This window comes from Lepisosteus platostomus, chromosome 7, assembly GCF_059453375.1.
Source record: "Lepisosteus platostomus isolate fLepPlt1 chromosome 7, fLepPlt1.hap1, whole genome shotgun sequence".
Taxonomy (NCBI): domain Eukaryota; kingdom Metazoa; phylum Chordata; class Actinopteri; order Semionotiformes; family Lepisosteidae; genus Lepisosteus; species Lepisosteus platostomus.
The window spans coordinates 41,534,272-41,562,080 of NC_142617.1; the positions used below are offsets into that span (position 1 = coordinate 41,534,272).

Genomic DNA, 27,809 nt, shown 5'->3' on the forward strand with positions numbered 1-27,809 from the left:
TCTTGATTTCTGAGGTTTTACTTTGTGGTTTAACAAGCAAAACATGTAGTACTGATGACAACATGTGCGTGACAGATAACACAGGATGGTTACCCTGGCACTGGGTAAATAGTTCCCCGCCCAAAATGACACGAAAGGCCTTTATAAGAAACATGCCCCCCCAAAAAAACTGTAGAAGAATGAATCAAAGGAAAACACCTTTCCGGCAACCAACAGACAACTAGGTGGGATTTTCTAGCGGCCCAAACTACACAACATCGGATCGCTTGACCGCGACATGGGGCGCGCCGAGGCGGGGCCCCTCTCTGCAACCACGGACCATCACGCCCTTCGGGGTGCAAGGCGGGCGACCGGGAGCAGAATACAGCACACCGGCCGCGGACAGAAGAATTTTCTGAACTGGCGAACGGGCAAAGAGCCAGCACCTAAACCGAGTTCTCGGTGGGGAAAAAAAATTCAAAATGCTGTAGTATTATTTCTCCTCCTTAGCCCATCTAGAACAGTATCTCCTCAGGATGTGTGCACTGCCTCCTGGCGAGCTTGCGTGGGCCTGGCGTGACCCACGCAGGGCTTGAGAAATGACATGATGAGCGTCTGATTGTGTGTGTGCGCGCACGGCAGCAAGTCTGTGTTCCTGTGTGTGTCTGGCTGCCTAAACTGGGAATCTTGGAAGCAAGTCAAACATTTTGGATGTTTCATTCCATACAGTATATAAACATGCAGAACACTGAACACATATACTGAACATTTTTTTGTTGCTTTTCTTTAGTTTTTCCAAACGCATATTTTGTTTAAGTACAGCATGATTTTAGGCTACACAGGACATCAATAATATACCACTCACACCAGGGGTACATATTGCTTTGAACCACCAAATTGTTAAAGTCATGCATACCACATAATATTTTATACAAAAATAATACCAGTGCTTGTAATAAGAAGAACTGCTGAATTTGACTGAATCTCAATTTATGTCCCACGTTTTTTTAAAAAGAAAAATTGAATGTTCTCAGAGTGAAACTATATTTAACTTCAGCAAATAATTACATTTATATCCGATTACATTGCAGGTGAGGCAATGTAAAAGTAAAAGTTTTTGGCTACCCCAGTATCTAAAATTCGTCGTTTAATTAAGATATAGCGGTACATATCCCCCTCCCACCAGTTCTCCTCACCAAAACCCAAATACCATGTTTCTAAAAATGGTGCAAGTGAAAATCAGCTCTGAAATTAAATGTAGTTGCCAATCTGCCAACATAATTTAATAGTGATTTATTTAAAATATACATAACTGTTACCAGTGCAATAAAATTAATCACATGGCAGTTTCATCAGGGCAACAAGGAAACAATACAATGGCTTTGGTTCGGCTTTTGCACATTTTAATTTACTTTCCTATAACACCTCCTCCCTCCCGCCGCCCCCTCCAAATAAGAAAAAAAAAAGCTGAACAAAAATATGACCCCTCTGTTTCCCTTGCACATCACTGAATAAAGAATAGATGACAAAAAAAGCTTATACAAACATCTGCACACTTACCAAGAATTAGGCAACGGAAAGCACATTAAAACACCACACACAGCCCAGCGAAACAGGAAAGCGGCAGGTTGAGGAAAACAAGAGAAAGCGCCTCAAACGCCACTGAAGCAAACCAAACGAAAAAGGGAAACATTCTTCCGTGGGATGGACAGATATGGGAAATATGAATCTACCTGAAAATAAAAGCGACAACAAATCGAGGGTTCTAAACAAATACAAGGGTATCAGCAATTGCCCGTTTTCAGAACTTTATTTGTGAAGCACTGTAATATGAATAAGCTTTTTTTTTTTCTTTTTACTTTCTGGCAGAACCTTAAGCACAGAAAAGGCATTTTAAAGTTACTGAGCAGAAGAAAAGTATTGCTTTCTTCCTGAACCTGGCTGCGTTTCCTATGGCAACACGTTTTGGAAGGTGAACCAAAGCAAGACTTGGCAGAAAATCCCTTCTCATTTTGCTTTATTACAATGTTTAATTAAAAATCACGTACGTATATAACATTTGCCCTCTAAAACCCAAGACATCTAAAGCACCATTCCTCTATGATTCTCGCAGTCGTTCACCTGGTAAGATCGGAAACAATACAGGAAAGATTCATGTAGAAAAAAATACACTTCAATTATCTTTCTTATAAGAGCAACAGTTAAATTCCATTTAAACTCAGATTAGTACTACTTGCCGACGAATTACCAAATAATAAATACGATAAAAATAATAAAAATGACTGAAATATGCGATTTTGCTTGAGAACGCAGACGTCTCAAAATTGTAACGTAGAACGACTGGAAAGCCAACAGGGAGAAGACGTCAAAAATAGGACTGCGGGTGATGTGGTCACACTAAGGGAGGTCGGTAAAGCTGATTGGATAACGAACTCCCAGGAGTTGCAACGTCATCCAATGACATGGCTTTTGATTGGTAAACGAGCGATTTTTCTAGTGGCCAAAGTATAAAGTGGCCTAAAACGGTCTATTAACATGGCATAAATACATATACTCTAAGATGACTTAATCCTATTACTGTTTTTAATTTAAATGCCTTTAAGATTTTTTGTATATACTGAATATATTAAAAAGTTCTAAATATAAAAATACAGAAGACTTATAAAAAATAAAGAACAAAACACTGGGTATACTTTCTGCTTTTGATGATTGTGAAAGCTATGCAAGAAACTTCCCCATCTATCTGTATTTGAGATAAAAAGACAAAAAGGCTGATTTATCACCAGCAGGGGGAAACGCAACACAACACAGATTTGCTGGTTTTTTTTTAGTAAACGTTACAGTGGTCCTCGAACAGGCAGTGTCTTTTGTTTTGGTGTTGGAAAACTGCGGAAATAGAAAAGCAAACGGGATACAAAAATAATCTAAGAAATATGGCTATGACTAGGTAGCAGAGTAGAAAAGTCCTGTATAGTTTTTCTGAGACTTTAGTATGAAGAAAGGTTAGCTATGTGGCAGTACTACAGTAATTAGAATCAGGATACATCCTCCAGGTCACAAAACCAGCAGTCCATGTTATTTATACAGTTTATATGTTGGACAAAAAGAACAGCTACTGGATTTAACAAAGGACTTCTGTTGCATATATATTTTATCTTTGCTATATACTAAGTACTTTGATGTCATTTAAACATGCACGGTTTACTGCTGTACCAGAAGGGACTCTGGGTGCAAACTTGAAACCCAGCTGATACACCGGTGGCTCCAGAGAGCTCCGGGATTGTATTTGAGAGCAAATCGTAGCGAACAATAACAAAAATAATAATGGAGGCGGAAAGAGAAAGGAGTAATCGGAATTTGCGCCTTTAACCGATAATCAAGAGGTAAAAAATAAGCTTTCTGTAAAAAAAAAAACGTTGCATGTCCACGCACAGATTTTAATCAGTTTTGTGAAAGAAAAGCTTGTAATGTGCGCTTTATCGTGTTTTTAAATTTTCACAGCCACCCCCCCCAGCAAAAAACGAAACAAAGACCCACTTAACTGTAATCTGAAAAAAAGAGAAATGTCTTGTATGAAAGACATATGTACATCGCACACAGGGTGAGCAGTACCTAGAGAAAATAAATATGACCAAGTATGATTTTTACTCAAGTTTGAAACACGTAAAACGAATGTCTGCTTACGCTGTACGTGACACCCACGACAACTGGCAGAAGGTGAGCGCACTTACATACTTGTGGAGTTTCCACGTTGTCGTTACCCCCAGCTTCTAACAGGGGGCGCTCACTGACTGCGCTCTCAGCACGGTACAGGCGCTTGCAGGTGTACTGTCTGCGTGTTAATAGTTCATTTCATTCAAGTAATGCATCTTTCTCCGGATTCTCCTTCCAAACATATGCATATAAAACAAGGGAAAACAAAAACAATATGCAGATTTGTCTCTTCAGGACATTCACTGATAAAAACAGGAAAGCATGGCTTTTACTTTTTTTTACCATCCAAACTCCACTTGCTCCGATCTGAATGTTGTTTACTTCTGAATGACAACCAAAGAAACAAAATCCAGAAGCAAACTCACATATTTACACACAACGTTGCTTGCAAACAGGTTAAGAGGAAAAAAAGCAGACTGGGATTTTTATATTTTAGTAGTCGGGAGAGGATGTACGACTCTGCAAATTTAAATGGCTTTACACCCATTTATAAACCCCGATTATGAATTTTGTTTAAATTTGATGTTTTGAGCCTAAATGTATACATGGTTTCATGTGAATATTCTACACCCCGAGTAGTGCACAGTCTTGTCCATCTATAAAGTCTGAAATGAAAACTGTGGTCTCTTAATCTACAAGAGCAATAAAAAAAGAAACAAACTTAAGTTTGATGGGGTACATGAATAAGAGGAAAGGCTACAATATCCGCAGCTGGAGTACATCTAAAGCTCTCCTGTCCACCAGATGTGTTTGCACTGTGCCTGCGCACAATACGCCCACAAGAGGACGCACACCCCCCCCCCCACCCCGTGCGCACTTGCACACACACGTTCATTCACACAACCACGATGGTGCCCGTCAGTGGGCTTGCAGCTTTTCTGAAACCGTGCATCCTTCGCAGACCGCGCTCACTCTCCCGATTGCATTGCGGCGTTCAGAGTTCAAAGGTCATCAGACCGAGGTCTCCAGGCTATGCAGGGGGCTGCCTGGGGGGGTGGAGGGGCCACCGGAGGGGGCAGCCACAATGTCCAAGGCGTTATTGTTGCGGTTGGGGGTGTGCGTCCCTGCACCCCCCTTTCCTTTTGGGGAGCGGGAGAGACCCTCAACCTCAACGCTGCTTTCCTTGCTTCCGGGGATCCTGGACTCTTCTTCTGCCAGGGGGACAAACTCGGGATGGGACATGAAGTTATGGATGGAGCTTCTGGATTCTGGCTTTTCTATGCCCTCGTACAAGGAGCTACGGAATGCATTCACCACTTTAATCTGGGGGAGCAGGAAAAGAGAAGGGCAAATAAAAAAAAAGAGAAAAAGAACAGTTAGTTCACGTCTTTCCCCTTTTGTTTTGATCTTGTCAAGCTTTTTTTTGGTGGAGTAGGAAGCGGAGGTGTTATGGATTTATCTGCAAGAACAAAATGGTCAGAGCTCCGAGAGATGAGAGATGAGGCTGTCACTGTTGTCATAATTAGTTCTTTTTTATAAACCACCGCTGGAAGGAAGCTGGCAGATCGTGGTAACGGCAACATCAACAACAAAAAGGCAATCAATAAATACATCATAAAGAGAACAACGAAACATAAAAAGGTATTGGGGGGGGGGGGGGGAGGGAGAATGGTACGTGAGGGGTACAATTAATAAATAAAAAATCACAACCCTTTAAATGAAAATGCAAGTGACCATGATGAAACACAAGTTATATAATAAGTTCATAGGTAAACAGATTTCACAACACAACAACACAGAAAAGCTCCTAACAATCAGGCAAACATGCAAGAAGCAATAAAGGCAACATCTTTTTCTTTTCTTCTAGAAAAGTAATAAATGCATTCCCAAATTCTCTCTAGGGCACATTTTCAGGAGTCTTGTGAAACAATTTACTTCGCCAATCTAATGGATGCAGCGGATGCCCAGTTTGGGCTGAATACGCACAGGCACACATGCAGATAACATCTCACGGTGAGGAAGACAGATGGGAAGTCATTCACAAGGGCAAACAGAAGGTGTTTCCGAGGTGCACAACACCAATGACACATCCGAGATAACACAAGCAGCAAAGTGGAAACGGGCAGAGCTGTTCAGGAGCAGCTCTTATGCTTAATTTAAATTTTAGATTTAACGGACGTTTTTAGCGGATCTACAGTAAGAGGTGACAGTTAATACAATCAAAAGCCTTGGTGGATCACCTCCACATCCTCCTGGCACAATAACACAGCTCTGGATACATTTCAGATAAAACTTAAATAGAAGGGTTACTGAAAATAACAGAGCACGAATCCAGACTCTTAATTCTATACTACAGGTATCTGTAAAGTATTCAAACAGTAGAACAAAAGAAGCAGAAAAAATATTAAAGAAGCACCCTGAATTACACATACAAAATAATAGAATCACATAAGGAGGCACAGGCCAACAAAATGGAAAGAAAAGAAATGGGTGGCTAGAACTAAACAGAAACTCCAACCTTACTGATCAGTACCACTGCTCCTATCTGAAAGATATTGCCTTTAAAGGAAAGGTCTCATGTTCACCACAAAAGGCGGCTGAATGGGGCAAAACCAGCTGGAAACGAGCTCGGCCACATCTCGCGCCCCGCTGGCTTCAGGGGGTGTGCAGGCACACCTGAGGTGGAAGCGATCGGACTGCACAGGGCAGCAGTTCCCAACGCTGCTGGGGCTCATTCCAGCCGAGCTCTTATTCCTCAGTGCTAACAGCAGACTGGCTGGATCTGCTTGCTTGCTTAGATTTTTATCAAACCCTTTCTTCAGCTGGTGGCAGAGATACCCACCCACATGTTGGTACTGATTCCAACTGCTCCAGCACACAGAACTGGACGCAGCCTCCCCTTCATGTGCTAGCTGTTATTTCGGACTCTCACTAACTGATCTTACTAGGCGACGGACACACACATGCGTTCAAATTCAATTCTGTCACTCCCACCCTGTCCTTCAGCAGAGGCCCAGTTGGTTACATTCCAGGCAGCTGGTCTGAAACTCAGATGGGTGTCATACCCGCTACAAACCCCACTTGACCTTTTAAGAGCTGAAAGCAAATGTACAAATATGCCCCAAATAGGAAATTGAAATAAAACAGTTTGCGATTAAGAACTCAGCTGGAGCAAAACGTATAGGACATCATGTCTCTCCAGGACTAGAGTTGGGAACCACTGGCAGATGAGGAAAATGTTTCCTAGTTTAATACTTCATAAAGTAATAGACTCTACATTCATTGCTCCTGACAAGTGAGCAAAATACTGAGGTCATTTAAAATTTCATTGTCGCGGTACATAGTTACATAGATTTCAGTAAACAACTATTCCAAACAAATGTCATTAGGCTGTTAATCTGTTCTAGAGTCTTTTTTCTAATTCTACTGAGACCAATATGAACTGCAGCCAATCCGGGACATAAAAACGACTTAGTTTGTGAGTACTGACTTACTAATTAGCTTAGAATAAAAGTGCCAGTATAGTAACCTTTAGACCATACTAAAACCTTTTCTCCAGAAAATTTTTAATAAGGGTATTCGGAATTTATCGGTCATCTCACTTTTTGGTACGTATTTTAATATTTTGGTATTCTGTAAGCACAGAAATGCAATCACCAGTTTCGGATAAAAAGATAATCGTTGGTAAAAACAGCAATACACACCCCCTACATCACCAGTTCCCACTTTGGGAAAAGAAATCCAGCCATCTACCTACATATATAACACACCTAATTGTTACAGATGCTGTAACCCTTTCTGTACAGTATTTTGATTTTGCACTGAAATTTATGGCACATGCCCCCAGTTTACAATGGGAAACATGGAGATTAAGACGTATACAATTGGTAGTCATGCTCCAACGATATGTCTAAATTCAATAAAACCTGTTAAAACCAAGGGAGATTATACATTACAGAAAGGGTTATTTCCTAGTTGTGTCTCACTTAAATGCACTCAACACTGATCACAAAGAACAATGCAAACACAAAAAAAAAAACTCATGAAGTTACACATTGTAAAAGTATGTCAGGAAGCTGTCTGTTGATTTCAGCTTGTGGGAGGATACTTCCTATTGAAACCCCTCCCACTAATTGGTGGGGAAATAGCGTGAAGGGAGCGTGGAAGCTCCACCCACAGCATGCTCTTAACTCACCATGCTGTAACAAGAAGTACCGAGAAAGACAGACTCCTTCTGCTATTTATAATAACTACTGAAGTTTTTTGCTGTAGGTACAGTAGCTGATGCAGAACTTCTGGAGAGGCGGACTCCCAGTTAGGAATTAAAGAGCAGCTTAATTAAACATGATAACGAAGTTTAAATTCTGACAACAGTAGTGCCTTTCCAGTTTACCAGACTTATTTTAATTAGCCATCTTCAAGGCAGCCCTTGCAACAAATAATGCTGTCCATATTAATTTAAATAATCTCAAAGGGAACAGGAAAAGCAAATGAGGAACATCAGCCAGGGGAAAAAAATAGAAATTAACCTTTAAAAATAAAGTCTGTTTAATGTATGTTTTCCTCTCTGTAACAAGTTCTTACTCCACATTTCAGGGAAATACAACACTGAAATTATCCGTCTGAATACAATAAGGTGATTAAATGTTAATGAATATTATTTTGAGTTTAATTAAACTCTGTGGTCAGAAGGCAGTTGTACAAAACCAAGACATGTCAAATAGGATAGAACAGCATCGACAATGAGACATGGCAAGATAATCCGTGGTCACTGGACCAGTAAAACCTAGCATTAAAGTCTAGGATCTGGCTTGAAGATGGAGATCTTTACCTCTTCAGTACTAGTAAGAGGCCTTTAGTGTAATGTCAATTCAGAACAGATTCAGAATTTCAAAATGAGGCAGCTCAAAATGACAAGTCTGGCGATTTCAAGAAAAAACTTTTGTTCTCTCACGGCTTTGCCTTTTTAACAGGATCAGAAGGCAGAATTTCTAAATTAACAGATGTTCTAATTCACAGCAGGAAGGTCCCATCACATAAAGAAGCTGCTTTTTAATTCTTTAAATGTTTTCTCCTGGGAGCCCACCTGCCTCTGTGATTTGCTGGAAGGAAGTGAACAAACCCTGTGAGAGAGAGACAGGTGTGCAGGATAGAATGACAGACAGGCAAAGAACAATGCATTCAGAGTGCACGCAGTCTTGGTTGCTCAAAATGAATAGTGGAAAAGATGTAAGGAGATTTGGTTAAGTGAATGAAATCCAGCAGTAATCCAGTGAGCTGAACAGACTGGAGATAGGACACAGACCTGAGCTGTTTCGTGGCTCTAGCACCAAGATAGGAATTTTAACAAGCTCTTGCACTGAAATTGACCCAATCTCACAAATAATTGAATTTGTCATCCAGATTTCCAGTTTGCATTAGGCTTGAAGGTTTGTTTTTCCCTGATCAGTAATCAAATCAGCTTGTTTTTTGTATTATGACATAAATCTGCAGATTTAAATTATGGCACTGAGACTATAAAGAAGTATTCTACCTGAGGACATACGAGGATATGATAAGAGTTAACACAACTAGTAAAAATACTCAATATTTTAAATATTGAATTTACCTATAGATGTAGAATGGCAAAAAAGTAAGGCATGGTCCCAAATATTTACTTTTAAATTCTATGTTATGCTTTTTAAAATAATCTAAATTTTCCTAAAGCTGGGCAATGTCTGTGGGAAATTAGAAAAATTCAATTTACAGTATGCAACACGCATATTACCTTTCCCTTCTCCTCAGAAATGACACAATCCAAGGATCTTTCTAGAAGCTCTTTTAAAAGCCCTGCTTTCAGAACACTGCCCCCCTCAGCTGATGAGCAGCTGTAGCAGGCCTGTACAAATAATTCTGCGGCAGGTCTGAAAAAGCAAGGGCTACCGTCAAGAGTCCAGGAGAAAGAAAAGCCGCTATCGAGGTGGAGAAACCCCCCAGCTCTGAGTCATAACTCCTCCCGGGACACCAAGTGAAAAGAAGAGAGCAGGAGGTCAGCGCCGATCGGCAGAGAGGGGGCATCTGCTGCAGCAGAGCAGTTTCTCGTGCAGCTCGGTGCCCTGTGGGTCTGGCACCTTCCTGAAGGCGCAGCAAGCTGGGTGGCAGAGGGCACCAGCACCACACACACACACGCTGTGCTCAGGGCGTCGGAGCCTCTCAAGGCTCTATCTGCCCGATCAGCTTCAAAACAGGACTTGAGCAGCCCAGGAAGAGGGCGATTTTGACAGTCCCTTTCACTACAGAGCACAACATGCACCCAATCTTCTGTAGAGATTATTTTTCATTTAGAGCTGTTGATCTAGGAGCAGGATTTTAAATTATGTAGTGAGGCACATTTTTACTAAAAAAGCAGCTTGACACATTTTAACCCAAATTCTTTCAAGGAGAAAGGAAGGGTAATTTCATAATCCCTGCAAAAACACACTGAGAACAGTGTCTTCAAAGTGTCAGAGGAGTAATTTGATATATTCTGCTGACTCACTGTGCAGAGCAACCTTATGGGTTTTTCTGAACAGCGGCATCTGAATTGATGCCATGGGCTACACATCCATTGTCAACGTTTTATTGCCCAGACTCTTTTTTTCTAATCTTTCATTGCAATGAATTTCTCTGTCCCTCAGCAAGCTGATAAAAACTGCATTGTGCTGACTCAGGTTCTCCGTTCCCCTTGGGTTATAGGTGGTTGTCTACAATGACACGTTCATTTGCTCCCTGGAGAATGGAGTGGTGCCGGTCTCGCCCTCTGCAATTCCCAGCCTCGGAACACCACAGAAGTCCAGCCATCCAGCTCTGACATGCCACTTGAGCAAACATGCTTTTCCCAACAAATTAGAATGGGTGGCAAATCTAGCTGGCAATAAGGCATTATGGGGTGAGAGAGATACAGATTTTCAAGATGCAGGCAGCCGCGGAAAATAAGAGATGCATGGTTATTTATAGTGCCGTTAACCCTCGGGAGTTACTTTTTTCCCCATTTAAAATCTTGCACTACTTAAGATCAACGCCTACATAATCACACAAAGCATTAGCGTTTCAGGGTAGATAAAAGGGTGGATGCGATCGTGGTCTATTCTCTGAAGATTTGAATTACCAGTGTAATTTTTCAAAGTAAAAAAAAAAAGTCATTAACAAAAGCAAAATACTTATTGTTCTTGCTGAAGAACAATTAGGGGGAATGAAATTGGATAGGCCGGCAGTGATTAGCCTTTCATTCTCCTAAGGCTGTGCATGAACTTGACTCGCTAAGGACGAGGCGGAGGCGGTGGTGGAGGGGTCGGCGGGCTCCACGCCAAACTTCCGAGGGTTAACTCATGCAAGTTTGTATGCAAAGAATTGGAAAAAACAATGCAATGCACAAGGTAGAAAGAGGTAGAGATGCAGAGCGATTCAAAACGCAGCCGCTGTACACAAGTGTGTGCGCACACGAGTGAGTGAGTGAGTTAGAGAGAGAGAGAGAGAAGAGGTGGTTATTATTGGCATTGTCAGTTAACAATCATTAATTAGATCATGCAGCTTTGGTTGGTAGAGACACCGCACACTCACTGCCTGCAGTAGAAGAGGAAGCGGAGGCTGTGACAGGCGGTGGAGCGGCAGCACTAGTGGCGGCAGAATTGGCGGACAAGGAGGAAGAGGAAATCGCTACATGGGCGGGGCTAGAAACAGTTTTTACGTCGTGGTGCTGGCTGACCACCGAGGGCTGCCGACGTAGGGCCCCGGGCACTGCTGTCGCGCCCGTCTGGAATGTATAAACAACGTCCATCTGCAAAGAACAGGAGAGTAAGAGGGAGACCCGCCATGGGCTGGCGGAGCACGCGTGAACAGAGAAATAACCAATCACGGTCCAGTTAGTGAGAGCGAGGGAGGAAGGGACGGGGGCAGGGGGGAGGAGACCTGAGAGCAGGTATGGGAGGGTCAGGTATGGGAGGGAGGTGGTGGGGTTGAGAAGGAACAGACATGGGCAAACACAGCTCAGGGAAGGGATGGAGGCAGGAAAAGAGGCAGGGAAGTAGTTGGCAGCACAGAAATTGGAGGACGCCATGAGGGGTTGGGGAAAGGGGGAATCTAAGGCTGAATAAATCAGACAAATGCTTACTTGCTTTTTTTCTCCAATACTAAGATGTTATTTTGAACCAAAATCACCTGCTAATCAATGGCTTCCATTCTGAGATTGTCAAAGCAAACCAGACATCAGCACTCAAAGCAAAAACATGAACTGGGTCCATTAGCACATGTCTGGCGAGTGCTAGTGATCAACCCTTAACCTCTTTAAACTGCAGGAGATGAAATCTTGCTGTTAAGGATTTGTATTTACAGAGAGGTTACAGAACAAGGGAAGGAGGACACAGGTGAGAAAAGTGGGCGGAATGAGCACACAGGAGATGAAGTCATAGGACAGAGAGAACCCAGATGTTTAGAAGACAAAAACCTCTACAACAGACTCAAGAGCTCCTCCCATTTACAAGAGCTGATGAAACAAGAACCAGGAGGAAACCAATAAAAAAAAGAAAATCAGAGAATCAGTCTGGGAGAAAAAAAATGGAAAATAAAGCCAACCGCACAAGTACCAAAGGTGTACAACTGCACAAGTACAATGCAGTGCTCAACAGCTTGCAAGCAGATGCCTTTTAGAAGAGGAGATATAGGGAGACTTTAACAGTGTATGGATACAATATGCCGAGCGTGGGTGTGCTACTATGCGAGAAACATTAAACTAGGCTTTTGTACGCCTAGTTCTGGATGGCAGTCCATGTGCTAGTGTTTATGTGGTCTCATAAATTTTTAATCTGCAAGGAAAAGAAAAAGAATACACACTGTGCTCCAAATGTTAACCAACATTGTCGCAGCAGTGCATTCTGTCTCAACAAAAACAATTTGCCATAACACTCCTGAAGAATATCTTGGCAATATTTTTATACTGTGATTACACATGGATTCTTCTTTTGCCTGTGCATTTTCCATCCTTAAGTTAGAGTGCAGGTAAAGACAAAATATTCTATTAATAAACCAATAATTAGTAAGCTGGAGAACAAGTAGTTCTCATTTGTGCTCCTCAATGAAGGCTTAAGCTTCACTGTTTTATAATGCCTACCTTTAAATGTTTCACTTTGTTAGATGTTTGGCTAGCACTGATGGTATTGGGTATTGGACAATGAGTCCAGTTGACGACAATTTCCACGAATGTTATTTACTACTTCCTTAAGTTTTAAAGACATATACTGTATGATGTTGTATATGTACAAGCTGACATCTACAGTAAAATCAATCAATTTGTTCAGATTAACATTTTTGCTGCTAAAATAATCAGTAAATAAACTTGGAAAATATCCCTTTGCTAAATCCACAGTTTAGTTAGCAGCAGCATTAGTGCCTTCCAGCTTGATTGTGAGATGTCAGAATATCTGCAGCAGGGACTGGCCTGCTCAGCACTAGGATGGGAGACCTTTTAGACAAATCAGGTTGCTGCTGTAAGTTGCGGTCTTGGTTGACCGGTAGGTGGCGATCTTCCTTCTGGATTAGAATTTCCAAACCAATGTCTCAGCATAGTGATGGGAGATGCACTGCTATAGGAGGTGCTATTTGCCTACTATCCTGGCAAATTTCCACTCTGGGATCATACATTCTGGTCTCCCTAAAGACCCCCTTTACTTCAACTGGTGGAGTAATTTCTCACTGCTCCCCCTGGTCTGTTGTGCAGGAAGGCTGCTGTATGTCACCCAGGAAGGTACTGTGCTTCCGAGGTGGGTGAATTAGGTTCCTACCTCTGTAAAAGTGCTCTTTTATCCTCTGAAAAACTACTTTGCTTATAGTATCTACTGAACTGGACAAAACTGGTGAATTAATGAATATCATTCTTCGAAAGTAAAATGTCCAAAAACCCATTAGTTCAACAGCCTCATTAAGAGAAAAATGAAACGGGACAGGGCATCTTTCGTATATTACACACCGGTTTGCCCCCGGTGACTTTCATTGAGGCGGCTATGTATTTTTTAAAAGAAATCTGTGAAGAGAAGATTGTGCCTCGATGTTAAAAATACCCCCACTTCCCCCCTACCACACATCCGCATGAAATTTAACTGCACAATCCATATATGGCTTAACTGCAGTTTTTGTGCTTTTCATCACAAAAAAGTGTCACTGGGGGAGGGGGGGGGGAGAGAGATTTGCCTCCAGCTGCACTCTTATATTTTATCACTTCCTGCTAGAGACCACAAACCTCTCTTCTCTGGTCTTGGAAAACACAGGTTTGAAGGCGTATTGTGTTTATTGAAATGATTGCGCCCACAGATGTGCCATCCTGAGGTATACAAACAAATAAATAAATGAAAGGCGGATCATTCTCAGGAAATCTAAATTATGGAACATTTATATAATGCATAATAATAGGGAATGTATTCTACTGCTTTTCAAAATTCAAAAGGATACTCCTACACTGCTACCTGGAAACAAACAGCTGTGCTTTACTGGAATTTTCCATTTTTTCCTCCCAGCAAAAAAAAATATTGCACCAGAAAAATTGTGTTGTAGACAACACAAGGGGAAATTACCCTGGTCTCTACAGTTTACTTCTCACAAGGCCTTTAATCACTGTTCCTGATCAGAAACCATCCCCACCAGTTTCTCACCTCCTTTCTCTCTCATTTTACAGCCCCCCTTACTACCTCCTCAAAGAAGGCAAAAAAATTAAAACCTAGAACTTCCTTGCCATGGGTCACTTCATTTGTCATAGATAGCTCCAATCCATACCTCCAACGATTTTTTTAAAAGCAAATAACAACACAGTGCTCAAAAGGTAAAAACAAATTCAGAGTACATTGTTCCATCCCCAGTAGCTAGGAGACTGCTTCCAAGTACAGTATCCTCACAAGAGAGACAGACTGGGCAAGGGGAGGAGGAGGAGGGCGGCAAGTTGGGTTTGCTTGTAAACAGTAGGAAAGGAGACCAGGCAAGCACAAGCTTACAAAACCCAGACCGCTCAGCTTTAGATGGGTTTCTGTCCTAAAAAAGGAAAGGATGCTATTAAATACATTTTAATGGTCACAGTAAATAATCAAACAAGAGAGGGAGAACAACATTCGTCCAACAAGCCCGTAGAGACAAAAGAACACTAAGAAATGAAAAAAAAAAATCTGGGAAAATCATCCTTCCCCACCTTGTGAAAGCCACTCTGTACGTTTTGGAAAAATGAGACAATAATTCCAAACAAACAAAACCACAACTATAAAGAGGGGAACTGTTTGAAGATTTCGGGGTTGACCTCAACCAATAAAAGGGACTTTTCCCCCCAGTGATTTTCTTTGTGGGTCAAACGCAAACAAAACTTTGTTCTTTTTTTCCTCATAAACAACAGGTTTTGGCCTTGTTTATAAAACAAGAGTGTGGGCACTTGTGGTGTAGATAGTTTGGTGTTTGAAGGGTGGGCGAGAGGAAAGGAAGAGGGATCGTACAATATTTGGTTCTGGAAATTACAAAAAACAAAAAGCAGCTCTAGCAGTAGTCACACAGCTCAGCTAGAGAGGCTTCCCTTTCACTGTCTCATCGAGAGATTCGCACCACCTCTCGGTGAAGGAAGCTTGTGAGAAAAGTCACCAGATTGGTTCATTCACAAGTCACAGTTTATTATTAGGTCTGAGGCACCAAAAATAAATAACTTCCTTCAGAAAAATAAAAGGCGGTGTGCAAACACAAACCTCAAGCTCTAACATACTACATGCTGTAACTGTGACCGTGACTCTGCTAAAAAGAAACTGTCCGGAATGGGAGATAGGCGCGGCCCCCCCTAGATGAAAGATAGTGAGGAGTGAGGGACCAGAGTGTGGGAAGAGAGGAGGAGGGTGTTACTGTAGCAGAGCTCCAGGGGGCTCCTCTCACGGCAAGGACACGTGGCTGGGAGCATGTCGCCCACAGCGCCTGGGGACGGAAAGGGCTGTTAGTGCTTCCCGACGGTATTCCCTGGGGCAGGGGGGGTTTTGGGGGGTGGCGTACCTGCGTCTGGATGCGGTTGAGGCCTCTGAACCACAGAATCTGGCCCCGGCGCAGCTCCATCTCAGCGTGGTCGATTTCATCCGCCCCTTCCGTGAACTCCTCTTCATGGATCTCCTCCTTGGTTATGCCGTGTCCGGCCTCCTTCAGGAACTTCAGCCGGTGGGTGGGAACGGCCGAGATCAGCTAGAGGGAGGACAAGGGCGCAGTGTCACACTGCAGTCAATCCCCTACTCAGGATCTTCAAGCGGGCAAGCAGTCTTTTGGAATTACTGTGCAGGATACTAATTATGATTAGTTTTAGAGTCTTAACCTGTTGCCTTTTTTTCTTGTATTTGATGGCTTCACCTACATTTTAAAATTGATGTCCTATTTGAGAATGAACAGTAAAACACAGACGTAAAGTGTGTTTAAAATCAAGAACAGGTGGCACTTCTTTACCCATAGGGTTGTGGGAGTTTGGAACATGCTACACAACCATACTGATGAGACAGATACCTTGGCATCTTTCAAGAAGTGGCTGGGTAAGATCCTGGGAACTATTCAATACTTTACTGCTAATCAACTGAGATGAGTCAAATGTCATCTTGTTGGTAACTTACATTCTTATAGACTTTCCTCTATTTCAGACGCACAGAAGATACTTTTTTTTAGACACTCAAAAAACCACAGGCAGGCATCCCACCCCCACATCACATAGGTAAGCCCCCACAGCAATGATCAATTAACAAAATTCAAAACTGACTTCAACAAAAAAAACTACCAAATCTGATGAAAATTCATTGTGTTGCAAGACTTGCAGTTCGACTGCTGGAATCAACACTACCCATGGTCCCAGTGGTGAGAATTGTGAAAGCAAAGTTACTAAAAACAGTCTACAGGTTTGGCAGCTCTGGATAGTATTGTTTCTTCACTCTTAAGTGACAAAACTGTAGTTTACAAGCTTGTTTACACACAACATTCCTCTGTTTCTTCCACTTGACACAAAACTAGTCCCATCACCTACATATGCTGAATTCGTAAAAAATTGAACAATAACAAACTACTATAAATCTGTAAAACAACATCTTTAAGTAAGACGAAGAGCATACCCTTTTAGAAACCTAAAACAGTACGAATTACTGGTGCATCCTGTTATTATTGCACTGCCACAGGAAATGCCAACAGTTCTTTTGGCATCTTCTCTGATCACTCTGCTCTAGGTATTCGGGAACAGATTCTGAAAGCATCAATGGCATTTTCACCTACAAGGAGCGATACACGCTGAATACCTGCCTCAAGCGTTTACAGGCTGTTTCACTTAATTCACATCCCAGCTGTCAAAGATCTAAGTGCTGCTCTGCTCAGCAAAGCCTTTATAACCAAGAGCCCGTGAGCAGGCACGTGTGCCAGGAACAGGGCACAGGCTGGTTGTGTAGTCCTGGGTGTTGTTTTCACACAGTAAGCATAAGAAGCGAATGCAGGCTGTCTTCACTGGATAATGCGTGACGAGACGCAGAGGGAGTATCTTGTGGAGGCAACGGGTCCCAGGGGAGCTCGCAAACCTGGGACAAAACGCTTTCATCTGCGCCAAGGCAGATTGGCAGAATTCGTAATGACAAAGCTCTCGATGCTGGGAGTTTTGGAAACACCGTTCCTCAGTTCGAAGAACTTTACACAGACTGTCTCCACGCCTCAAGCCTGCAAGGCTCCAAGAATAAACTTTTTCCCCGCCCACAACCCCATTTCAAAAAATGACAAAACTGTAAGGGCGGTAATTGCTTCTTCTGGCTTTTGCCGATATTTTATCCCTTCCATCAGGCAGCGGCAGAAAGATCCAAGCACGCACAGGGCTCTGATGTACAGTGTCTAGGAAAGAATCCCAGGTGGGTGACAGCTGCAGATATTCAGGAATAAAGTTCAGGATGTATTTGAGCCAGTACCTCCTCAAGTTCTTTCCAGCCATCTGTGCGTGAGACACTACTGATGTTGCTCGTGTCCCTCAGAAACATAGATTCTAATAATCAGGAACTCTTCTGATTCAGTGATTTAATGTGGTGGGTATTAGTTCATCCAAATGTCTTTTACAGTTATAATTCCCTTAGCACAAGCCGGTATTCAACAGTTCAGACATGAAACTGCTTACAAAACAAACTACACAGCTACAGAGCAAAAATGAAAAAAGATCAACTGCTAGCTGCATTCCCAAGCAATGTGTAGTAATAAAGAAAACTGAAAATCAGGCTGACCTTCAGTGGGATGATATCATGTTCCCTTTGAAAAGCAATAGCCCTTTATGTACTCACAATATAATTAGGTTAGAAATTACAACAACTGTTGTAATTAATAGGAAGACTGTTTTGACAGGATGAATACATTCTCCAACCAGCTTTTTCCTCTCTTGTGCTCCCATTCTCTACCCACAGGTTTAAGGCCAGCGGGACCTGTCCTCACCTGACCCCAGAGCAGCTCGCCCACACCGATGAAGATGCACCACAGCCACTGGTCAACAGTCAGGCCGGAGCAGGAGAAGGGCTTCCCTCCAAACTGGACAATGATGATCTGAGACGGATTCAGAAAGAGGGAAGAAGCCTCAGATGTTAGGAGAGGACTCGGGGGGCCCCCCCTCCGCCGTATCCAGCTCGCTCGCTCAGAAGCGCTGCGACAAGCCAAGCTTGTTTTTCGTAAATTGGCAGTTATTTTTGGTTCTAGCCGACTTGATGACTTTTTCACGACTCGGCTCGCAGCTACGATTCCCGTAACTGCACTCAAGGGAGAGGGAGGAAGTGAGAGAGAAAATGTTACTTTTAACTTTTAAAGACCTACAAACCAAATCCCTGCAATACTTAGGGAGAAATGAGAATGCTAAGTGCCAAGCAGGGTTTATGCTCTACTGAGGCACACTTTTTAATACCTTCTTATAGGTACAGGTGTCTCGGGGTGCTTGCTTTCAGCTGACTTACTCCCCAGCTCTGGAACTCACTTCCTGGCACTCTGAGAAATTAACTCTTTCCCAGTTTGTAAATCTAGACTAAAGCCTTAGTTGGAGTTTTCTCTTTTCTACATTTTGTTCTATTTTCCATTTAATCTTCTGTTCCTGTTTTACTGTGTAAAGTGCTCTCAAACATTGCTGGTATACATGGGCAGTCAAATCCCTCACAAATCCCTGCGAGTGCAGAAAGACTCCTCCGACTCCGCCCACCTGCAAGCCACGCCTCTTAACACATCACAGGCCAATGTTCAGCACTGATTGGAGGAGAAGAGCATCCCTCACCGACAGCACTACCTGCCTGAGTGTGCCTGGGAGGCTTGAGAGTCATGAGTCCTGACTTATCCAACCCTACTGCCTCTTGAGGCATTTCAGTCACAGTTGGCTAGACAAGACCCAGGTTCAAACCCATGGTCGAACACCTGTTGCTCGGGAGAACACCTTAACTGGTTGAGCCTGCAGGGAAGCACTTTGTGAAAACATACTTAATCAAGAAAAGCTTCTAGCATACTGCATAGCATAGTGCAGTTTTCTATCTTGTATATACAATTATACTAGTTTATTCACATTGCACACATGCTACCTCAATGGTTGAAATTACACATCACAATAATAAAAAGCAGAAAAGTCATATCAACAGTAATAAAACCACTTGTAACTTGTACATAGAACTTACAATTGCAGTAGGTGTATTAAAACACTAAAATAAAAAAAATGTAGTTCAATATGAAAAACAAAATTGATCTGACAGAATGAGACTGAAGTAGTCCAAGGCCCACTGTGCCATCAGCACCCCACCAGGGCACACTTCAGACTAGGGGCTGCAGTTTAGGTTAGATTAATGCCTGCAAATACCATTTTTTTATTCTGTATATTAACATCGATAACCCAATAGGAACTGACCTCAACAAATGACTAACTTCATGTTCATAAACATGCAGCACTCAACACCCGATCTAACTTGCGCATTTAAGGATCCAGGAAGTGTTATCCTGGCACGTACCTGGCAGGCAAAGGTCCCGATCACCACTGCGCAGAAGATGGGGTTGCGGTAGATGCCCTCGAAGACATTCCTCTCCCCGTGGATCTTGCGGGCATTGATCTCGTTGAACAGCTGCATCAAGACGAAGGTGTTGAAGACGATGGTGTAGTGCTCAGAGGGGGGCGCGTGCAGTGGACTGTTACGCCCGCTGTCGATGTCGAAGAACTTCTCCCCTGATTCGGAAAGAACAAGTCTTCATTCTGTGACCAAGCACTGTGACACTGGTACAGTCAGGGAGGTGGAAGTTGAGTGAAAAAATGGATTCTCAAATTTTGGAGCATGGTATGTAACTTAAGAAGAAAGGTTTTGGAAGTTTCATACATACAAATGGATACATTTCTACTTTTATAAGTAAAACTCCAAGATGGTATTATAATATCATCCTCTCAAGAAATGAGTACAGTATCCTTGGAATTAGTGCGTTTTAAAATGCACAACTTGTAAACTGGTTAAAAATAGAGTTACAAACAAGCAAGAGGAACACCCTCCCAATGTGCCTGCTGTATAGTGGAATAAGGCCCCACTGGAGGTTTGGGCAGCTCATCGTACCAGCAAACAGGAGGGTGAAGATGATGGTGAGCTGGTAGACGGCATGCCCCAGAATGTTCTTCATCATGGTGCGCGAGATGAGGGGCTTGTTGCGGCCGTAGGGTCTGCGGAGCAGCAGGGACTCCGTGGGCGGCTCAGTGGCCAGGGCCAGGGAGGCGAAGGTGTCCATGATCAGGTTCACCCACAGCATCTGCACGGCTTTCAGAGGGGAGTCCTGGGGGAGCAGCGGGACGCAGAGAGTGAGAGAGCACCAGGGCTAGGCTAGAAATCCAGGGCAGCAGAAGAGTCTTAAACCCACCAAAACTGGACTGGAGTGTCTCGGCCGATTGTCAGAGGACAAGCAAGGCAGAGGCTGTGAACCATGTGGCTTGACACGGCTTGTAGAGCAGTACGCTTGTTTAAAAGTCAAACACGCATAAAAAAGCCAGCTACCCTGCTGACTCGTCACCTCTGCGTGATGGCATAGATGCTGCATCGTAAAATAGCCCCGGCTAAATCCACTAAGCTAGAACTCTAGACGCCCCCCCAAATCCCTTGAAACCGGACAGACTTGAACACATCTTGTGCTTGGCCGTTCCACCACCTGCACCTGCAGCACACACAGAAGTGTGCAGGCCGGTCTGCAGCGAGATCGTACCTGAGTGATGCAGGCACCGGTGAAGGCCACAATCACGGCCACCACATTGACGGTCAGCTGGAACTGCAGAAACTTGGAGATGCTGTCGTAGACGTTGCGGCCCCACATCACCGCCTTCACGATGCTGGTGAAGTTGTCGTCGGTCAGGATGATGTCAGAGGCCTCCTTTGCCACGTCTGTCCCAGCGATACCCTGGAGGCACAAGGGAAGCAGGTCAGCTTTCTCTCAACCACTGCTCCTGTGGCCTCTGTGGCTCCCCCTTCATTCCAGCTCCAGCCCACTTCATTGACCTTCACAACTCCCTTGTTACATCTTTAATTAGATTACAAAAAGGCTTAATTAGCTAATCATCAATAGAATGACAGTGACCTAAGAACTACAGCGCAATGCCGGGGTTACATGAACCACAATAAAGCATAACTGGCTGAAGTGTTGAGGACCATTAGTTTGGAAATACAGGATTAATGGAGAGCAGGTTCAGTTTTATAGGAAATCTATTATTTTCTGATGCTCACCTTTGAAGCATGCAATGGCTAATATGTTTTGGCCCACTGCATCAGTGTTTTAGCCATTTAGAACAGCAACATGAGAACCCCTAAGTTACATTCCCATCTCACTGTACAATCGACTTAGTGTGGATGAACCAAATTAAGTCAAAGGTTCAAGGAACAAATATTTAAGAAAGATGAAACTTTGTGAAACGTTATACAAATAAAACAAAACTCCAAGCCCAGTAATGGCCAGTGTTGCTCCAGTGGGCAGATGCCAGCCATTATCCCAGGCAGTCAAAGTCATAAACAAAGGACACATCTGGAGGGTACTGCTGGTAGACGGATTGAATTTAAAAAAAAATCAGATTTGGGTCCTAACCCTGGAGCATTCCACCTTCAGAATCATTCATTTTCCCTTAAGTGTCTTTCACATTCATGATGGCAAGGTGGTCAAAGAAAATGGGAAGAAAAATCCCCAATAACGCAATCTCTATTGCTGCCATCACACAGCCCAATTTGGTCAAGCTTTTTTCTGCCTTCCGTTGCAGAGGCAGCCACATGCTGCGTGCCAACCTTTACCGAATAATGACGAAACAAAAACAGCCCAGGCCTGCAGGTTAGCCTTAAATTCAAAAAAGAACAACCCCAGCGTGTTCACTGGCTCCAGCCTTCATGTGCCTCTGAGTCACACTTTTCACAGAAAACAGTCTCCAGATTCCACTGCAGGAACAGCAGGCTTCCTAATTTATGTTAGCAAGACAATGGAGCTGGCAGCAGCCTCCGACACCGATCATTAAAAGTTTGAGAATTTATTGGGGGTACTTTCTTGGCATCTTCCTTGTAAAGCCTTTTTTACTTTGGCTTACGTCTAAAAATAGTAAACATGATAGAAGGTTTTGTTTAAAAAAATGCACAGAAATACTCGCAAACATGTACAGCATCCATAGTGCAGGGTGGGAACACAAATCCCTAGCGAAGGAGGTGGGTACGCATTGCGTATGGCTTATTTCAGAGGCCACGACTTTTCAGGCTATGCAGTGCGAGTCATGTTTACATTTTAAGACAGATTAAATGATTTTATTAGCTTTAAGACCTAAAAGGCGAAGACCTCAATACTGGGGTCGTTCCCATCCTCTCTCTGCAGGACCGGGGGGGGTTTAACCCCCTTAATTGTGCAACATAAATAAAAAAACAGTGGAGAAAAGGGCAGTGGCACATTGTAAACACGAGAGGTTTGTGGGCAAGAAAAATATTAAAGAAGCACTCGGCAGCTGAAAGCCTTTGGAACAACTGAGGTTATAAAGACAGAGTCCGACAGGCAAGTACGAAACGCCTCGGCAAAAGTTAGGCTCGGTTACCATGGCGAAGCCAACGTCCGCCTTCTTGAGGGCAGGACCATCATTGGTTCCGTCTCCAGTCACGGCCACCACTTGTCTCGTGTCCCCGACCGTGCTGTCAATAATCCCTGCAGGGAGACAAACACACTGAGCATGCCCGGAAACCTGGTCTACAGTATATGACACAACTGGGTCCATACCACTAGACTTGCTGAATGGTAAAGAGAAAAATGGGCATCACGTCCTTTCGGAAAATATTTTTTTTAAACAGAAAATTATTTGGATTGATTATACAGTGACTTCCACTTTTTTAAATATATTTCTGCATACCCAGCTTACCTCGACGCAATTGCAAATTCTTTGCCAAATGTTTCAAGGCTCAATTTAAATGCTACATCCCACACTCCGTTTAGGGACAAAGAGGAGGTGCAGACATGCTCCATCAACACGCCACCTCCTCACACGACCAGAGATGTCTGGACTGTAGGGCTTAACTTGTGCACTGAGCTTGGCCACTAAAGAGCTGCCTTTTTTATTTCTTCAATCACGGGATTACATTTGTTCCTACTTTTTATTGCAGCAGTAAGCTTTATCCACATAAAGCCCACCCAATCCACTCCATGTTGGCGTTTTAATAATACTGATTATATTGATCCGGCCAACGATCAATTCTGTAATTGAGATGCTAGTGCACTGAAGGCTGCCTGGAGGAACACTTCAGTGGAGTGGACGTTCAGGGCCAAAACTCCAAGAGAGGAGCAACATGAGTGCTGGAGACGAAGCCATCTGACTACCCTGCCCGCCCACAAAGAACACGTAACATTATCAACACACCTGTCCCCTGCCTGCTCCCTCTTCAGAGGATCTGACTGGAAGCTTAAAGAAAAGAACAAGCCCCCGGGCTTTGAAGGAAGCCTGGCCCCTGTGGGCATGTGAAGACATTACAGGCAGCTCATTTAAAAAGGACAAGGAAGAAAAAAGGTGCTAGAAACCCTGCAATGTGGAATGTCATAAGCCACAGATCAGTTTAACGTGCTGTATAAAACCTGGTCCCACGAGCTTAAACAAGAAACGAGAAAACCACAAATTAGCTTGTGCATCACTGGAAAATAAGGACAAGCCAGTCGGCTGTGCAGCCGTTTCCATCTCAACGGATGTGGGAATATTTTCACCTTAAAACATAAAATTAGATAATATAATTATTTCAGGTGGGTAGCTGCATCAGCATGCGTAGTCTGCAAAGGAACAAGTAATAGGTTTCTCCATGCTGAAAAGAGAAGAGAGAAAACGCAACGTTTTGGCTGTGAAGCCTTCTTCAGGTATGAGCTTCTTCCTCACACCTGAAGAAGGCTTCACAGCCGAAACGTTGCGTTTTCTCTCTTCTCTTTTCAGCATGAAATAAACCTATCACTTGTTCCTAATACTAATTACATGGAGTTTTTACTCTGTCACAGATTCACTTTTAAATTAAAATGCTGCTAATAAAGTATTTTCTCATTTAAAGCAGCGGGCTTTGATGGTCCTCGTGTCAGAAAAATGATTGACCAAAACCAACATTTCCAAATGCAAAAATCCATTTAGATTCTTACTCCATTCACAAAAAATACTTTCAGGAATCAGGGCCTTCTTTTTGTCATTCTGCTGTGACTTAAGAGTTTGTTTTACCAAACTGCTCTGCTGCAATACGAGGCCTTACCTTTCACCAGCGTGTGCTTGTCTGTCGGGGACGAGCGAGCCAACACGCGCAGCTTCGGCCAGACCTTATCCAGGCGCTCCTGCTCGACCTAGAGAGGTGAAGACAAGGTGGATGGGTGTGTGTGTGTTGGGGGGGGGGGGGGGGGGGGGGGGGAAGTCAAATGAACCCAGTGCTGGATCTGATCTACAATGATGGTATGCTCAAGGACAGCCCAACTCCCTCTTTCCAGCTTCTTTGTAACCCAGCTCCCTGTTGAAGGAGAGCTGGTACTTAGTTAAACCGCATGCACAATTTGAGCTTTTTTTAATGTGTAATGCTGAAGATTTCCCCAGGTTCGCATATTCAGGGTTCAGTATCAATCAGCCTACGTTGCTGAGGGTTACTGGCTGTATGTGTTGGGCTTTAGAATAAATCTGGCTCATGGGAGTAAGTCTAAAGTAGTCTATTTCATGTGAACTGAAGCGTGTGATGTACAAAGTTTTTTGGGAAGGGGTTTCGTTCAGGTGATGTGCAGTCAGAAAAATACCTTAAAGCACTTTCTGGAGTGGTCTTGAAAGATCCTAAAGTACCTTAAAGATAGGATGAGCCTTCATCCACCTCTGAAGTACAGCAGTACATTATCCCTCAGACCAGGTGGAGAAGATGACAATTCTAAAGCAGGAAATGTGTGTAGGCTGGATTAGGGAAAGCCAGAAAAGGAATTTAGCTAGAACACTGAGGGACCTGGGACCTTTAATGATGACCAGAGGTCGGGATTTTGGTTTGCTGACTCATTAAAAAAACAGCGCCTCCTACAGCAGTGCCCCCTTTTACCATACTGGGACATTGGTCTGTAAACTCTAGTCCAGAGGGAAGAGTGCCACCTAGTGCTCCACCACCACCACTTACAGCAGTAACCTAGCTTTCATCGGGGTCAGGCATCCCCATATAGTCCAAGTCCAGGAACTAGCCCTGCTTATCTCCCGAGATTCGATAAGCCCATGAAGAGTGAAATCAATGCTCATGATAGGGGTTGTAAAGGGTAGGGGTGTAACCCCAGCGTCCTGGCCAAATTTCCCATTGGCCCTTACCAGTCATGGCCTCCTAATAATCCCCATCTATAAACTGGCTTCATCACTCTGTTCTCCTCCCCTTTGATGTGTGGTGAGCATTCTGGCACACTATGGCTGCTGTCGCATCATCCAGGTGGTGGTGGAGGGGAGTCCCCATTAGCTGTAGAGCACTGAGTGGAGTGTCCAGAAAAGTGCTATATAAGTGTAAGTAATTATAAATGATGATGATGATGATGTGGAAAGGGCTTGAGTGTGCTGCATGCCGAAGGTGTGAGGGTTACCCTGCCCTCCTCACCTCTCCTTTGTCGTTGCGGATCAGCTGGTTGAACTCTTTACCCTCCAGGCACAGGAAGTCCTCGTTAGGCTGCAGGATGCCGCACTTGGTGGCAATGGCACGCGCAGTGTTGATGTTGTCGCCTGTTACCATGCGGACTGTGATTCCTGCTCTCTGGCACTTGGTGATGGCCTCAGGCACCTGGCAGAAGAAAGGGCACAGAAGTCTGAAGCACTGCACCCGCTAAACCTTCATAACACCAGTTGTGTTTACATCTAAATAAGGAAATGACATGCTCCAGATATTCACGCTGTCGGCTTTCCAAGATATTGGCATATCTAGCTCATTAACAGCTTTAACTTAAGGTTAACATTTTGGATTCTTTTTAAAACGGCCCCAAGACTCAAAATGCTCTTTGAGGGCCAGCAGGTTATTCATGAAGCCTGAAATTGTTCATTTTTGTTAACGATTACCAACCCTTTCACACATCTAATGTAGAAAAAACCTGCCTTATGAGCATATAGTAATAACTTAAAATTGACAAAAGATTTCTTTGCTTATTAGGGTTACCCTGCTTATAATTGCAAACAAAGCATAAGAGTTAAATTAATAACACTGCTTAAAAGATTTGCATTATCCTTTCACTGCTTGTCACTTTTCACAGCCATCAGGTGCACAACCTATACATAGAAACACTCATTTTCATTACAAAAAAAAACAAAAAGACTGGCTGTTCGATGTGAATGCTTCCAGTATCTTTTAAGGAGGCACTTTAAATGTTCCTGAAGATGTCCTTCCAGATAAATAACTCATTTGCAAATGTATATATATATATAAAAGTTCAGGCTGTAAAAAAAAAGAATCTGCATTATCACTCCCGGGAAGCAACTCTAGGGGTGCAGCTCGCCCTTCCACCCCCCCCGCTGTTTGGGTTATTTCAGATCTCAGCATGAGCTCTTCCCAGTCCTGTGCACAGCCAGCTGCAGCCCGGCGAGACACCCTGATCCACTGGGGAGCAGGAGGGAACTTGCAGCAGATTTCTGTGCAATTATCCGCATTCGGGTCCTGCTATGAATCACCCCCTACCACTCATTAAGCCCAATCAGATAATTTATTTATAATTAGAAACCTCCCAGCACACAGCAGACAGACAGAGGGAGACAGATTTGCATACGACACTCTCTCTATCGACACCAGAGAACAAAATAATGACTTTTATAGACCACTAATAACTGAAGAGCACCTAATTTTGCATATGGTCACAATCCCACAAGGTCTGGGTTCCATGACCTGCACTTTCCTTCTTTAACTGATCTTGGCAGCTCCATACACATGTGCTAACTGCGCATCAGCTTGGCAACTAAACAATGTTTCCTCCTTGGCCCATGGCACAACAAAAGCCCCTTCTATCCACAGTTATCAGTAACTTTAATTGACTTTTACTATACGTAGGCAGTGATGAGAGAATGGACTTAAAATTGATGCTGCATAAATGAAGAATACAAAAACTCAGATGCGTTGATTTTAATTTCTTCTACTTGCATTGGAAAATATTTCACAAAACCACCAGAGACACAACGAGGCAACATTTCCAGCACTGCCTGAACTTTCAATATCCATGATGTGTGCTCTCTCCCGGCTCGTTACCACTTGCTTTGTCAGAGCATTTCTCAAAATCAGAACGCTCCCTCTGGGGCCGGAGGTCTGCGTTTACCTCCGGTCGGACAGGATCCTCAATGCCCACGACGGCGATGCACGTCAGATCGGACAGGATCTCGTTCTCGTTGTCCCAGTCGGGCTCCGGCTCTGCGGGGAAGTCCCGCATGGCCAGGCAGATGGTGCGCAGCCCGTCGCAGGCCATGGGCTCGATCACCTTCCTCACCATCTCGTCGCGGTCTTTGGGCTTGAAAACCCGAGCCTCTCCGTTCGCATCCATGAGCTGCGAACATCTGCGCAGCGAAAACAAGCCGCAAGAATGAGAGTCAACTAGGAAAGCAGCTCAGAGCAGAAACAAAGTTGCTGGATACAACCACAGTCCCAAACTAAGGAGCAAAGGCATGTGGACTTGCCTGCCATCAAAACAGAGAAGCACACACACAAATATGAGGAAACTCG

The 27,809-nt window shown here is 43.5% G+C and overlaps 1 protein-coding gene across 4 annotated transcripts in view; it reads right to left on the reverse strand.

The window, feature by feature from the left end:
• The window catches only part of atp2b4 (ATPase plasma membrane Ca2+ transporting 4), an 88,124-nt gene continuing 60,315 nt past the window's right edge, over positions 1-27,809 (reverse strand). For 3 of the 4 annotated variants that reach the window (XM_088640451.1, XM_088640449.1, XM_088640450.1), the window contains 10 exons: positions 27,409-27,643; positions 25,716-25,895; positions 24,369-24,456; positions 22,694-22,800; positions 20,845-21,036; positions 20,208-20,421; positions 19,620-19,831; positions 18,082-18,189; positions 15,652-15,834; positions 1-4,956 (listed from right to left, as the gene is read on the reverse strand). In XM_088640451.1, coding sequence (XP_088496577.1) covers positions 4,645-4,956; positions 15,652-15,834; positions 18,082-18,189; positions 19,620-19,831; positions 20,208-20,421; positions 20,845-21,036; positions 22,694-22,800; positions 24,369-24,456; positions 25,716-25,895; positions 27,409-27,643 — 1,831 coding nt within the window. In that variant the 3' untranslated portion in view covers positions 1-4,644. Of the gene's footprint in view, positions 4,957-11,211; positions 11,429-15,651; positions 15,835-18,081; positions 18,190-19,619; positions 19,832-20,207; positions 20,422-20,844; positions 21,037-22,693; positions 22,801-24,368; positions 24,457-25,715; positions 25,896-27,408; positions 27,644-27,809 lie in introns of all 4 variants that reach the window. The other variant, XM_088640452.1, reaches the window with a different exon arrangement.